Here is a 15,647-nt window from a genome sequence, read left to right as displayed (position 1 = left end):
CTCCCCCCACCCCCATCTTGTCTCCTGCAATTACCCTTTGCCCCTTTCCCCCAGCAGCTATTTCTTCCTGTTACGTTTTACCATCCTTCAAAAGACAGCGGCTCTGCTCCTGCTGCCCATCAGATGCTGCGAGCTAGGCTTGACAGCAAGCCATCATCCAGGGAGGGCCGAGTCTCAGCACCAGGGTTGGCAAAGGGTCTCCTCCAGTGCTCGGTCTCTGCAGTGCCAAGGGTTACTGTTTCTGCCTCTGAGCTCAGCAGAAGCAGAAGAGATCCAAAATGGTATGGTCTTCTTCCCCCCGTTCCTGCAAAAGCATGCCCTTTCCAGGTAGCCAGATAGCCTTCAAAGGCAGGCTGAAGCTTTAATGCACCGCTAACAGCAGTCTGAAATGTAGAGCGGGTCACCCGTTTTGCAGCCGTGCAGCAGGAAGGAAGCAGGTGCTGAGGGGCCAGGAGTGGAGCCGCCCCAGCCAGTGAGACAACAGGAGAGGAGAAGTAGCCTGGGGCTTGCAAAGTGGAGGCCACTGCTGGGTCACTCACCGCTTACAAAGACAGAGAGATCATATGAGGAGTCCACAGGAGTCTGGTTAGCTTTCTACATCACTGGGAGTTGCCTGGTGTGCAAGCAAGCAGACTGCTTCTACGGCTTCTTCCTGGCAGCTTTTGAAGTAAAGAAAACGGGCAGAGAAGGCTTAGCAAATGGGTTTTCCACTTGAGCTCAGGAGAGAGGAAATGAGACGGCAGAGGGGGATTGGTTTTCCTGGTGAGTTTGGCTCATCAGCTCAATGAGCAGTTCGCTCGTCTTCCTCTCAAGGTCAACAGAGTGAGAGTGTGTCTCACTGTGCCCTTCAGGATCTTTCCTGTTGCAGGGTTTGCTCAGGTTTTATTCAACCCTTGTGGAGTTACTTGTTTGTCACAGTAGTGCTGGTGCCTGGCCTGCCGTGTCACTCAGGAAGAGATGGCTTGACTAAGAGTTAAAAAAGTCGGCGCAGTGGAGGCGCAGTCTGTTTCCCTGTCTTGGGGACCATATGTAACAGTGGTGGAACATGTGTCACGTGTAGCATGAACTGACAGCCTAAACTGAAGTCACTGCAGTTGGGAACAAAGGCTATTTTAGGAGGAGCTTGCCTGTTTATATAGGTTTCAGATGACTTCATTTTTTAAAAGTGCATGGAGTGCATCCAAAGCAAATAATTTTTCTGTGGTGAATGGGAAGACCAAAAGGAAAAGTCTGGAGAAAGGAGGATGGATGGTCTTTCTTTAATGTCAAAGCTGACATAAACACGTCTCCTGCAAACCCTTCTCACAAGATAATTTTCTCAGCAAGACACAGATTGCTTCAATCTCTGTGTAGCAGCCTTTGAAGCTTCCCCCTTACTGCTGTTATGGAGGAGGCAGGGTTGTCTTTGAGAATTTCTACAGCATTGAAGTGTTCCTCCTCCAAAGGAGGATCACATGATCAGATAGTTGGTTGCTCCAACAGCTCCCTCTTTGGAACTTCTCTGCCATCACACAAGGGCAAATTGATATGTGTGTTTTGCGAAACTACTAAATTTAAAAACCGAAACACGTTTCATTAAAAATATTCTGACCAGCTCTATGTAATACCTCAATATTTGTTAGATTGAGGCCCAGCTAGGAAGATGGTGAATGGTGATGGAAAGGAGCCACCAATTAGGAGGTATCAATTTTTCTGTCAGCGGGATAACCCCTCTTACAAAACTTGTCATATGTTTATTCCTTTTCTGTTTGTGAAGATATTTGTTTGGCAGGGATATTTTGCATGAGGGAAAGAATTTATAAATTGTTTTTTTACAGTTGTCATTGCTGCACTGGTTTGAGTTTGTGTCTTGTGGGATATTTTCCCTGTTCAGAGTTCTTGCTCCTCAGTCTGCCTGCTGTGTGTAACTCTTCCATTTGCAATACTTCTGGGGAAGAAAATTACTCTACTTCTGCAGTGAGTTCTGGGGTGGAAAGACTTGTGATGGTAGTAGGCATCTTGGAGCATAGGACTTGGGGCTTGCAGCGCTGTCAGTTTGCAGGCTGAGGAGTGCTACTGTATGGGTGTTCCCAAAAGGAAGAGAAATGCATTTCTTTCTTAAAAATTTATGTCTGTTATGCTTGCATTCTCGTAAGTGTTCTTTCATATTTAATGGTTTAAGATACAGCTGAAGACATATGGATTTTTTTCCCAGTTTACACACTTCCTCTACCCACATTCAGAAAACTTGATGGATTCCACACCTCCTTTTACTGTATAGGAATTTTTACTCATTTTACTTATGGGAAGCTGTATACATCCTTTATTCATCTGCATGCAGTGATTCACAGCTGCTGCTGTGTTTCTTAATAGCTTATTGCAAGTCAATTTATGAAATCATCAGTAGCAAATGCTTAACAGATAGTAGAAGAAGCAGCAAGGAAGTTCTGCATACATGGGCATGTGTGTAATACACAGAGAGCAAGAGCTGCTTGTGCATGTTATATTTGGCAAGAGAGTGAATGAGAAGGACAGATAGCCAGTGGGATTTCAGATGGGCGTTGGTAGATGTTGACATGACCTTAAAGCCTATCAGGTTCTTATGTGGGAACCCAGCTCCAGGAAATGGAGCATATGATGACATGTTTTTGAGGGGTGGCTGAAAAGTTACAGCTGTGTAATGGGATTCCACTGGGACACTGAATTCTTTTTAGCTATGTTGTAGAGAGGGGGAGACTTGGCGTGGAATAAAGAGTGGAGGGTCTTTATTTAGGTGGTAGGTGGCCATTACTGGTACATCAGGTATAAATCTCATCACATTCTGGTGTCAGGTAATACTGCATAGTGCTCAGCTAGCAGCTTTGTTGAACATACGTGTTAATGAGTACAGTTGTTCTGTCCTGGATGCAGACCACGTGCAGACCATCTACTAGTGTCTACTATGGGCATAGTTATGACTCTGCCTGTCCACGGCTGATGTGAAGCACTGATTACTGTTTAGAAATTAAACACAACAGTAGTCATTTCACTGACTCTAATGTGTGATGGGTCAATGTCTGAGCACATCCTTCTGGGGGTGACCATGCCTTGGTGAAGGCAAAGGTCAAGACAGGTTTTGGGGCTCTAAATGGCAATTTATCAGCTCTTTTTAAAATTACTTTTTCATTGCATAAGCAAAAGCACTTGTGTTCCATAAAATCTCACAGTTTGTCTTCAGGGTGGAATTTGTATTTTTTTAAACTGATGGTGATTTTTTTAAACTGATGGTGAGGCTGAATCTGGCCTGCCTGAGCAATGACCTTCATCCCTGAGCTAATCTGCTACCACTGCTTGTAGTGGAGTGCAGGAATCTCTGTTGAGATGGAAGATGGGCAGCTAGTGGCAGTTTAGTCCTTGCCTTTAAACAACTAACTTTGTATTTAGGGGGCAAATTTTCCAAAGTACCTAAGTGATTTAGGATCCAGAATCTCCATTTCAGTTATTTCCAGGCTGTAGCATGAGATAAACATTTTTCAAAGTGTGATTCTGTCTTGCTTTTTACAAAGCCATCTGCCATGAAGACTCCCTCTTTTCCTGCTTATCTTGTTCCTCTTTTCCAGGCTGGCCTTCCTTCTATGATGTGATCAGTCCCGATGTAATTACTTTCAACGATGATTTCTCCTATGGGATGCATCGCATTGAAATATCCTGCAGTCAGGTTAGTTTATAGCACATACAGACCATTCCGGTGGCAAAGGCTGCAAAAATCATTACAGCATGCTGTACTTTCCCTAAGATTTGCAAACCTTCCAGTTCCATTAAATAGTAATCATTGTGAGAGAGCACAATGGGTTGTAGGTATAACAGCTGGGTGGAATGAGCTGAAGGCACAAAGAGCTTGTTGGAATGAACGTTGTTGTCTCGTGTGAGATTTAACAGAGCAGATGTAAACGGTTGGACTCGATGCTGAGTCTACAAAAATTGTCTTCCTGAAGAGGGTGCCTCCAAAGGAGCTCCTGAGCCTGAGCCTGCCAACTGACTCCACATGTGAGCAGTTCAGAGAGAAGTCGAAAGCAGTGGAGCGACTGTCTGTGTGCTGATTCCATCACTGTGCATTACTGTGCAGCCATGTTAACTCATTCCCAGTGCAGTCCTAATGGCTGCTTCAAACAATCCCGTCTGCCGTAATAATGAAGTCAGTAGTCATTCAAAACATGCCAAAATTTTCCGTTATCTGTCTTGTTCTACTTCCTCTCATCCTTTGTGCTGCTTTTCTCTCTGTGAAGGGAATGGCATAATCATTACCTAGCAATGGGAGAAGCTGGCACATTGGCGTTCAGCAGATGTACTCAGCAGCTTGCAGTCCTGTAGCTCCACATGCTCAAACTCCCCCTGAGAGAAGCAGCAGCTTCATTTGGGTAGTGATAATTTACTGGTTCCAGACAGTGTTGGTGGAGGAATAACTGATTTCATTCCTGATGATATGCATCCTTACTAGTCAGTCAGTCCTTACATATAAATGCTCAGAGTGAGTTAAAAGCTTTTCAAAAAGAGGCAAGATTGTCTTTATGGATAATCCATTAACTTCAGTCTGGGTAGAGGGTTTGGCCCAACATGTTAATGGCCAAATCAGCATGTCTGATAGTGTGTCATGTGTAGTACATAATTCTGTAGTTTTTACATTGATGATATGCTTTAGAAGATCCATTTAACACTTTTGGGGAACATCCATTTCCCTAAATTCCTTAGCAAGGTAGCAATGGAACTGCAGACTGGGAATCTCATGCTTCACTGGTGATTACTGGCATAATCAAAAACGTAACCCACTCACTTTAGTTCTGCTTAGTAAGCCTGAATAGTACTGAAATCAGCGTACTGCCAACCTGCTGAGCCTGTCTGCTGACACCCTTCAAGTGATGGCCAGAGCTCCTGGTTTCACCTGAGAGGAGCCCAAGGCAGCCTGTGGTCAGGCCCAGGAATCTGGGAATGTCATTTACATGTTGCCAAACAAAATAGCGTTAGCAGACCTGAGACCAGCAGTATTAGCAGCAGTCACATGCAGACACCATAAAATTAAAGCAAAATTGAAAACTGAATTTAAAACCATTAAGAAAAAAATACGACCAAGGTTGCTATATAATCCAATGGCAGCTTCCTACCAGCTACTCCATCTTCTTAGGGCAATAACCCCACAGATGATCAAGTCACGGAGGAAAATAGCTGGAGGAGCGGTGAGCATCTTTGCAGCCACTGCTCAGCGCAGTTAATACTGCTACATTGTGTATCCATAACAAAACCATTTCCTCCCCTCCTCAGAGCCCTAGGAATGTGAATCACACATGCAGCTGCAAAAAAAAAGTGTTTTACTGCAGCCTGGAAAGCAGTGCGATTGATATGGCAGGCCTTGGTAGAACTGGAGGGAAATACCCTTTCCCACACCCAAAACTTTATTAATCTTTTGCAGATGAAAAAGTAGTTAATTTTTCTTTAAAAGTCCTTCCACCTGTCTGAGAGAATAAAAGCCCTCTCTTTTAATGTTCTCCATTATAGAAAGCAAACACTGGGGGAAAATGGCTGTAATATTAATCAGACATTCATGGGATTATTCTAGAAATTACTTCTACAGTTTTTTGGAAACACATCACCCTGGATGTGTTTAAAAGGTCAATGATTAGTGCCAGGTAGAAGTTAATTACAAATTAATTTGAGGAATACTGTAAGATCGCTACTGTAAGACTCGGGGGTTTTGCCTCTTTCCTGTTTGAGAGTCCCTTCCCCTGAGGTCTCCCTAGCTGTTAATATGTACCTGTACAAATCAATAGAATTCTGTAGTCACAGAAGTACTGTTCACACATTGATAGCTCAGACTTGGCTACATCAGCTGACTGCAAGCTACTTTCCATGCCCCCCAGCAGCGTATTAGAACCAGGAGGCTTGGGAGATACAAGTATACTGGCAGTTAGCAGTGACCCCTCCTTGCCTGCTCCCAAACACATACTTCAAATGCTTTACTCTAACCGTTTCACTGTCCCAGCGCATTCTGCCCAGTATATTTATGTGCAAGGCCGCAACAGATGATTGTTTCTTTTTGGGAGATTTTGCAGACATGTATATACATCCTAGAAAAATGGTCGGCACCTACTATGTGTGGGGAAGACAGTAAAATCAATTCATCCTTTGTGCTCTCAGCTGAGGGCCAGGTTTCTTATACTGTGATACAAAGGATTGAATTACATTTCTTTTCAGGGCAGATGAGTTATAGAGTCGTCTACAGAGAGAATAGCCACATAAATTTTTGGTGAGGGGTAATCTCAAAAGGTAACAAATTTTGCAGTAATCCAATCCTGGTGTGATTCTGCCATCACAAGAAGGTGTAATGAGACTACTTTGGACTCTCACACAGCTTCTCAGGTTTTGTGAGGAAAACCTTTTTGATAGATTGTCTTTGTAGTCTGTATGTGAGTATATTACTCCAGCAGACTGTTTCTCTCTATGGTTTCTCTTGTTCTGTTTCTGTCCAGTGGAGAGGGAATGATTTATCTTTGGTTAAATGTTAGTCTGGAAAAGATCTGTTTAACACTTCTAGCCAGAAGGTTTTGAAGCATTCTTAGTTGAGATGAGATGATTTAATTAGGATGCTGAGCATTTAGAAAAATACTCTCTCTGGGACACTTAAGTTTTTTTAGATTTTTTTTTTCCCCCAAGGTATGGAAAAGCTTTATAATCAGGTGAAATGCCTCATTGTGAGAGACTCCACTCTGAGAAACAGCTCAGGTTTTCTGCCTGAACTGCCCAGAAAAGGCCTTCAATTTAAAGGAAAATGAAAAGAAATAAAATAAGCAGTGGAGAAGGCAGGAAAGGGTGGCAAGCCAGCAATCTTCCAGGAACAAGACTTGAATCTTTGTTTTCTGTAGTTCCGATGCAACTTGCCTTTGCCTTATTTGCCATGTTTTGTTTTCCTTCCTTACAAAGCTGAGCAGCTGCTGCTTAACCCAAAGTCATCCATGCCTTTCTCTGGGAGCTCATCCTGCTGATACCACGGGCTAGAAGCACCCTTATTTGTTATTGGTGTCCTTGCTGGACTGCTGTGGCTGTTTCAGTGACACTTTCCCAAGAGCAGGGAACCTGCCCTGTGGTGTGGCTGTGTGGGTGGGATCCATGGGTGGGAGCACTAAGGCTTCACATGGCTACCTGCCCTGCTTCTGGGGTCAGTGGGGATTATTGTTTCAACGCTAATTAAACAAGAAGAGTTTCTGTCCCTCCTAGCTGACGTGAGACCCTCTCTCAGCCTTTCAGTCTGCTGAGAGAGTTTGACTTGAAGCCAAGACTTTACCTGCTTCTACAGACACCCTTCCTACTGCTTTAGTGAATTAAAGGCCATAACAGCAGGGGAACATTAGTAACGCATTAACTGCAGGGTAGAGATTTGCCATCGCTCACCCATTCACAGTTCCGAATAATCAGTATTGCCTCTATGTATTTGGGATTTGTTGAATGTTAAGAATAATTTGTAGTCTTTAATTTTTGCTGTCTGACTGTGAGCCCATGAGCAGCTCTATGATGTCAGTTAAATCATTCCGGCTCTCACTGAGAGCAGCTATTGACTTGGAAGACGGAGGCTCTTTGGTAAAGCAGCATGACTTTCCTGTTCAAGATAAATATTTCTTCAGTGCAAGGTTTTATTATTTTTTATTTCTCATGGCAGACTGTAAAAATGAACTTGTGGAATGTAAAGTGACTAATTACAAGAAATTCTTATTATCTAGGTAACTTGTCAGACATCGTGTGCAGTGATAGTAATCCTAATACTTGAATAAGGATCAACTGGATCATCTTCTTCAAAATATTGTACTGTTCTGTAAAGCAAGGGACTGTTACCTTTCTTACAGACAGGAGCAGTGGTGTTCAACCTGAATACCGCTGTGAGTATCTGAGGCTGCTTAATACAGAACGAAAGCATCAACAGACCATTGTAGTTACATATTCCTTATAAAAAGCAAATTCAGCATCATTCCTATTTATAATTGCTCCTAGCTAAAAATTATTCATTCAGAAATATTTTACGTAACTTCACTACTGGTCTTTTTCAGTCCCCTTGTCCCTATGTCCTATATACTACAGAAAGTAGTGTGAGATGAGTAGTGGAAGAGCGCCATCCCCTCCAGGGGCAAGGAGCAGAGGTGCACCCAGAAGGACCCTGATGCTCAGAAGAGTGCCAGGCTGTGGAAAGAAAAGGAGTGTGAGGGCATACTCCAAAGATGACAAAGCGGTTTAGTGTTTCCTTACCGAGGGCGTCACAGATGGCTGCAGGCTGAGGAGAGCCCAGGGCTTGGGCTGCCCCTTTCTTATGCAGCTAACCTTACAGCAGTATGTGAAACGCAGCAGACAGTGCTGCCCTCACCACCATGTTTTTAACTATGCTTTTGGCATGAGATCGTTACAGAGGCAGGAGGCCTCCCAGAAATGGTAGCCCAACCAAACATATGCAGTGGCATGATGGGAAACGCCCTGCAAATTTGGGTTTGAAATCTCAGGTGCCCATGGTATCTCAGAAGATCATCTTCCTGGATCACTCTTGCAAATAAATGTAGGTGGTAAATCCCACTTGAAAGGGGAATGTAGGCACCAGTGTGCTTCCTTGGAAGCCGCTGCTAGCTGTTGCTTAACACCGCGGTGATGCCGTCAAGCTGCACAGAGACACAGTGATACTCTTGTATTTTGTTTCAGTGTGGTGCTCACCTGGGGCATATTTTTGATGATGGACCTCGCCCAACTGGCAAACGGTACTGCACAAACTCTGCTTCGTTATCTTTCAAGCCAGCAGACAAGAACAACGCCGGAGAAGGCAGCAGTAATGCCAGTCCTGCCCAAACAGGCAAAGCTGAGCTGTAGGATGAAGCAAAGCCTGCAGAAAACTGTGCTGATCCCACACAGCTTACAAGGAATGTTTTCTAAGTTGCCTGCTTTCTTATATCCTAAGAATGTTTAAATGTGTGAAAGCATTTTGCACCATCCTTCTTCATCACCTTTTCAGGACAGAGGCCTTGCCTGCCAGTGCATTTACTATATAATTGGATTTAAAAATGTGTTGCCTGACTCCGCAGGTTTTCTTTTCCTTTCTTATTGTTGAGATTGCTGTGGGGAATCCTTAAATCAAGAAGCTTTGGCATCATTAGTTATTAGTTTCTTCTTAGTGCTGTGCTACTCTAGGTTTGAACACTTCCTTTTTGTGTGGGAGATGGGACTTGTGTTTATCTCCAGTCTATAGGAAACTTCTGGGCACAAGAAAATCCTGAATTCCTAGCACATCTTTGCTTTGTTCTGACTTGCGAAGCATGCAGCCTTTGGTCATATGTATTCAGCCATCTCCCAGCATCAGCCACGCCCTGCAAAAACTTGTAGTTACGGCTGTTCCTTCCCAGCGTAGAGAGATGGATGAGATTTAAAGCCCATCCTTGGCTAATTTACTGCCAGAATTTCAAGGGTCTGGTTGAAAGGATGTAAACATTGTTTCAGCGTCTATTTTCCCCCTTTGTTTGATATTTAAATCAAGGTTTTAACTAGTAAGGCTCACTTTTGCAGCCTACTAATGAGGCTTTGTCTTTTTGTGAGGCCTGTTCAGCAACTGTAAATCAAATCTGAATTAAAGTTGAAATCTGCAGGGGGTAATTATATGGACAAGTGCAGAGATAAACTTGAAAAGCGAAGTAGATGAGGGATGACACTAGGCTCTTTATCGTGTTGGTTGCTACCAGGATTCAGAAAACAACGGTTTCTGATAAAAGGATGTTTAGGGATGAATGTGGCAGAAAGAGGGATACCCTCCTCAAGTACCCATTTTTAAAGATTAGCTGGTCTGAATACATAGTGCCTACAAGGCCGCAGCCTTTAAATTGTGCAGTTGTGGTGTAGGACACGAGTGATGGGGTTGGTGTAAGAAATGAATTCAAAAAAAGCCTGTCTGAGCTCCAGAAATTTTAATATAGTAAGATTTGCTGTCCCATAACATGTTTTCCACAACTGCTGTTAGATTTTGTTGTATAACAGTTTGCCTGAAATTATGCAAAATACTGTTCTTCAAGCTTTACCATACAGTATTTGCTAACACCACTTTGCCTTTAAGCATTGAGAGGCTTAATGAATATAGTGTTTACTTTTATTAGCAAACTTTGTGACTAAAATGTTTGGATCCAATTTTATTTCTACTAGCCAACCACTGATCTTTATGTAAGCAGGATGGAGGTTTTTCTGTCAGTGGTAATAGATGTATTATCTAAAGTACAAACAACCTTCAGTTAAAATAGAGCTACTGTAAAAGCATACAGAATGGTCAGAATTGCCTTTTTTTAGCAACATAAAAAAGACGTGAAAAAAACATATCTTAACATCAAATAGATGCAAATAAGGATGATAAATATTTAGAGCTAAAACACTCGGGCTCTGCTGTAGCAAGTACTCACATGAGCCAGATGTCGTGCAAGGAATTGCTTATTGGCTACAGGAAAGGTGCAGACTGGCCTTTGCTGTTTCAAGGTGGTCAAGTTTCTCCTGGTCCCATTGGTTTTTAGCAAATTCTTCTAGGAGTGCTTTTATCCCTTGCTTATAATTAGAGAAAAGTAGGTTTTCTCTACCACATTTTCTGACAAAAACATAAAAAAGGCAGCATCTATAAAAATGTGGTACATAAATGTGGTTTAATTCCAGATTGCTGTTGGATTTGTATGTTATCAAATTTCAGTATATTCCTGCCTTATGTTAAAGAAATATATTACTTAAACTTCAGTATGCAGTAATGTATGCTGTCCTACAGGAGATTTATTTTTGCAGGATATGGAGTGCAATGAAATGAGTCAATATGGTGAGGTGTATGTGATCTCTGGGAGTTAGAACATTTAACATAGGAAATGCATTGTTCTCTCTTGTGTGCAAACTATACCACAGTGCAAGGTAAGACAGATTTCCTTTTATTGCTCTCCGAAGATGCTAGTAAGGACTAGTATTGAACCTTCCAAATTTGGTTCAGTCTGGTTGTGATCATGACAGAGGAAACTTGGGAGCTGAGAACAATATATAAAATAATAGGAAATATTTCTGTATGTTTAAATTTTGCACTGTCTAGATGCTTATGAAAACTGAATGCAAACTGTGTAGAAATTGCAAACTATATTTTATAATATCTCTATTGTTACTCAGATGTTTAAATAGCATACCTTAAAATATCATGTAAGTCACACGTGTTATTTATATATACTATATATATAAAAATACACATTTTTTATATATATGTACACACACATATATATTATCCAAGTATAATTTTAGCCTTCGATACCTTTTTAATAACTAAAACCTTTCCTTAAGAGGGTTGAATACTTTTAAGAAATCAAATACACATTTTTCAAATTAAATTTGTTTTCATATATTTGTTGTACACAAATATAAAATAAATTTCTTTATAAATGATTCTGTTCTTCTTCCTTATTTATCTGGTTTTATGCAGGTTTTTGCACCCCTAGCTGCAGCAGGTATTAGGGAACTGCTTTTGCTTAGCTTTCCCTTAACTTACTGTGAATATTTGTATATCAGCACTTTATCTCTAGCAGGTTTCTGGCAGGGGTGCAGCACTGCAGGGTACCAGGTATCCTTGCACTTACCTTGCACTTACCAGCTTTCAAGAGAATATCACAAGCATCCAGGCCCAACAGAGAGGCGAAACATTTAGAGAAAGGCTCAACTTTTACTTAGCAGAAGTTTTGACCAATTTCAAAAGATGCGGCGCGGGATGTGCTGACTCACAGGGGTGCTGCAGGAGCCCCGCAGTGCCCGGGCTCAGTCTTCAGTGGAGGAATTTGGCTGGAAAGTTTGTTTCTGTCAAGGTTTCATCTCCACAGATGCAGGTTTGGAATGCCCTGTGGGCAGCAGGTTAATGCCACTCGGTAGATCAGCTCTGCAGTGGGTTATAAAAGATAGGTGCAAGAGAGGGGAAGAAGTTGCAGGCTGTCTTCAAACCAGCTCCCGTGTCTGTATTCATGGGAACCAGAGGGTTATATGAAAATTAATTCACTTGCTACTTGTTCTTGAACATTGCAGAATGTCCTAGGACAGCTGACAGACTTATTTTACAAGTTTAGTATAATGCCTGTTAGTACAAATATTAATCCCTTGTAGACTCTGCCTCCTACGCATCCACTGTAGTTCCCTTTCAGAACTGTAATAGTCTGACCAATGTCTGAAACGAGAGACCAACAGGTACTCACTAAAATGAGATGCAGGGCTAGAGACCTTGTCGTGGCTTTGCTTATTGTGAAGTAATGCCTTGGCCCCTTATTTGTACTCACAGTTAAACGGTGTCTGATGGCTCTGTCATCTCTTGGGATGAAAGACAAGATACAACTGAAGCACACAGCTTGCTTCCAGTGGCCCAGCACAAGATAATGATAATAATGAACCACAGGATAAGACCTGCCCAGTGTACTAGCATGAGGTATGAGACCTTATTGCCCTCTCAATCCAATATGAGGATATTGGTACTCTATTGATTTTGCTGAAAGGCCTTAGTTGTAATTCACTTAGCCTTGTTTCACAGTCCTTTTAGCCATCTGAATTTCGTAGGCCATGAGGTTAGGCCTTCTCTAACAGAATATGTGCTGTATATTAGTTTTTCTTACTGTTCAGTATATTACAAAATGTCTGTGGTTAATGTCACTGAATGGCCAGCAGTCCGCTGCTCCTTCACCCATGGTCTGGGAGGGGTGATGAAATACATGACACAGGCTGCTTTGCTGGTCCTAACTTAGAGTTTCAAAATCATGCCCCTCTGATCCCATCCTTGAAGGAATTTAAGGATGAAAACAAAACAGATGTTGACACTTTCCAAATTAAAATCAGTGTGCTCTATACCCACTTGTTCACAGAACAAATGGCAGAGTATTCAATGGCACTAGAAGCAAATTCATCAGCTTCCAAATTCAGTAGAATAAGACAAAATGTTGCTTAGCTCATTGGCAAACTGAACTATTAGTTCTTGTTTTATTGACTATTAAAATGAGGCCACCTACAGGTCCCACAATAAACCTGCGAAAATGTTTAATCCTGCGTATGGAAAGAGCTGCATTTCAGTCTGGCTTGCTCCCACTTTGTTATAAGGAGAATTCATACACCACAGGGTCTGACTACACTTTTCAGATCAAAGCTGTGACAGCAGTCTGCAACTGTATCTTTTTTACAGTCATTTTTCTGAAAAAAAAAAAAAAAAAGCAAAAAAAAGGCAAGATAATACTTCCAAACACGCTCCAATCAGTGAAATCACTGAAATAGCCAGACTCTGAGCAGTGTAGGCATGCAATGTTCTGAAATTCTTATACAGGCCACCGGTATATGTGTATATGTAAATGCACTAAGCAAAAAGGTCTCTGTTATGTCCACATGTTTTTGGGATCAGGACACACTCGAGCAGCCCAAATTAAGCAGGAATAGTACACTCAGAAACCTTCCCCAGAGACCACCTAGGACTTGCAGCCAGCCTTCTCAGACCTTTTGCTTAGCCAACACAGGCCAGCTGAAAAAGAGAAGCGGTTCCAGAAAAGAAAAGAGAAGAGGCTTCCAGTTTCAAACTCCTGTTTTATTCACCTCATGTTAGACAGCTTGCAAACAGCACAGACATTTTACTCTGTAGATATCTTAGCCAGCACATTCTCATTTGGTGCTCTTTATACTTTCAGTACAGATGATACCTGTGGTCTCAGTTTTTTTAGCCAGGAAATTTTACTTCCCTAATGCAGCAGGTCTGTTTCCATCCCCTCCATTTTCAATTGCTGCAAGGATTTTCTTCTCTTTTGTTTTTCAATAGCTGGTATTCCAGACAGTGGTATATTACTATTTTTTTTCACTGTAGCCTAAAAAACATCTGAACTGCAGCTTCACCTTGTCTTAGACTGCATACTTCTCACTTCTTGTCTGCCCAAATGGCAGGAATATTCCCCAAAATACAAGCAATCACCTACTGGCAATATAAGAACTGTGACAAATTGTGTGTGCCCCCTTGCTGGGAATAGCAGCAGTTCTTTGGAAAAGCAAATAAAATATGTCTTTATCATCCTGTTAAAGTGGAAAAGTTGATTTTGTGTGTGGGCTAGTTAATTTTCGTGTTTTTCCAGGCCACCATAAAGCCCTTCTTCTTGCAGTCCGGGTATTGTCTGCTCTAGTTTACAGCTTTGTTATTGTATGTTTCACACAAACACGAACATCTGGAGAACATCCTCAGGTATAACCGCTGGGCAGTGCAGAAAAGATCTGGCATGATCTGAAAGAGGTTTTTCTTCCCATGAAAGTGCACCCCTGGGACTGGGAAACTTGGAAGGTCTGTAATAGCATAGAGATCCTTTCACCTCCAGAACACCACTTTACATTTGGCCTGGTCTGTGACAGCCAGCACCCCTGGTGATTTCTTAGCTGTTCACTGTTGTTTTTGTGAAATTAGTTGGTGCTGGTACCGGTTCACAGAAATCACTGTGTCAGTATCACCGAGAGCTTCAGTGATACTGCAGCTGGTGAGGAGATGGAATTCCACGCTGTAAGAGCAAGTTTCTAGCCAGAGAGCAGTCAGCAGATGGAAGGGTAGGTGGAGGGTGAAGAAGAAGAAAGAGGAATTTGCATTTTGTCCCTTGCTGCTTGCCCCTCCTGGTCACCTTAAATTACATGGATTTCCATCATGGCACTGTAAGATTAGGACAACACGGGCTTGTGAAACCCTCTAAAAATAGGTCCTCTTTCTTAACTTCATTCCGGTATCTGTCTAACACCACTGACTTCAGTGAAACAAAGCTCCTGCAAGTCTTGAGGGGATGGAAAGGACTATGGTCTACTGAGGAAGATTCCTCAACATACTTGAGATAAAATATTTTCAAGACTCGAAATCTTTCATAGGAAGAGGATGCCTTTGGATAATCCGACTCCTCCAGATAACTAGTACAGAGAATAGGAATACTAAACCCCATGGACCAAATTCTCAAGGGAAAGGTCCGTACCAGCTAAAGCACAGCACTGCTGACCCCTCACTGAGACAGACCCCCAGCTACCTCTCTGCAAGCATCATTATTGCTCCATTTTCACACCTTTCTTTAACGTGCTGCAGAAGATACTTGCAATCACAGTGTGTTCATACACTTCTGCTGCTTCAGCCCTGTTGCACAAGATATTGAGAAAGGTGATAATATTATCTTGTTCCTAGTTTGAACAATTTATAGGGAAAAAAATCCAAACAGTTTTGGGGTTTTTTTCCAAAGCTGAGAAAATTCTGAGGAATCTTTGGAATTTGTTGTCTCCATGTTGTCAACTTCAGTTTTCTGGCTACCACCAGTCCCGGCAGTCACCAGTGACCATGAATTCATTATTCTGTGTTGATAAATTGCAATTTTATCTTTGTTTGGCTAGGGTTTTTAGTAGCCTGCCAACTCAAAACCATTGCCTAATATATCATAAGAGGGCAGATATGTTACAGCGTATGTCTGTGGTGGGTAAGCAGCTCCTACCAAATCCTGGGCATTCCAGCACCCTACTGAGGAAGGAAAGCAGTGCCCCAAATAATTTAGATTGCAGATTTTTCTTTTCAAATAAAATATTTTTTGTTTTTCAAGGTCAGACGCTTGGGGCTGTTCAGGTCACAAGACGCCAGAGGCTGTTTACTTTGG

At 42.1% G+C, this 15,647-nt stretch overlaps 1 protein-coding gene across 4 annotated transcripts in view; it reads left to right on the top strand.

Annotated features, from left to right (window-relative positions):
* Positions 1-15,647, top strand: part of MSRB3 (methionine sulfoxide reductase B3) — a 108,380-nt gene that overhangs the window by 73,933 nt on the left and 18,800 nt on the right. For 3 of the 4 annotated variants that reach the window (XM_055808350.1, XM_055808348.1, XM_055808351.1), the window contains 2 exons: positions 3,579-3,676; positions 8,686-11,421. In XM_055808350.1, coding sequence (XP_055664325.1) covers positions 3,579-3,676; positions 8,686-8,850 — 263 coding nt within the window. In that variant the 3' untranslated portion in view covers positions 8,851-11,421. Of the gene's footprint in view, positions 1-3,578; positions 3,677-8,685; positions 11,422-15,647 lie in introns of those variants that run through there. The other variant, XM_055808349.1, reaches the window with a different exon arrangement.

Source organism: Falco peregrinus, chromosome 6, assembly GCF_023634155.1.
Source record: "Falco peregrinus isolate bFalPer1 chromosome 6, bFalPer1.pri, whole genome shotgun sequence".
Taxonomy (NCBI): Eukaryota; Metazoa; Chordata; class Aves; order Falconiformes; family Falconidae; genus Falco; species Falco peregrinus.
This window is presented reverse-complemented; position numbering and strand designations above follow the sequence as displayed.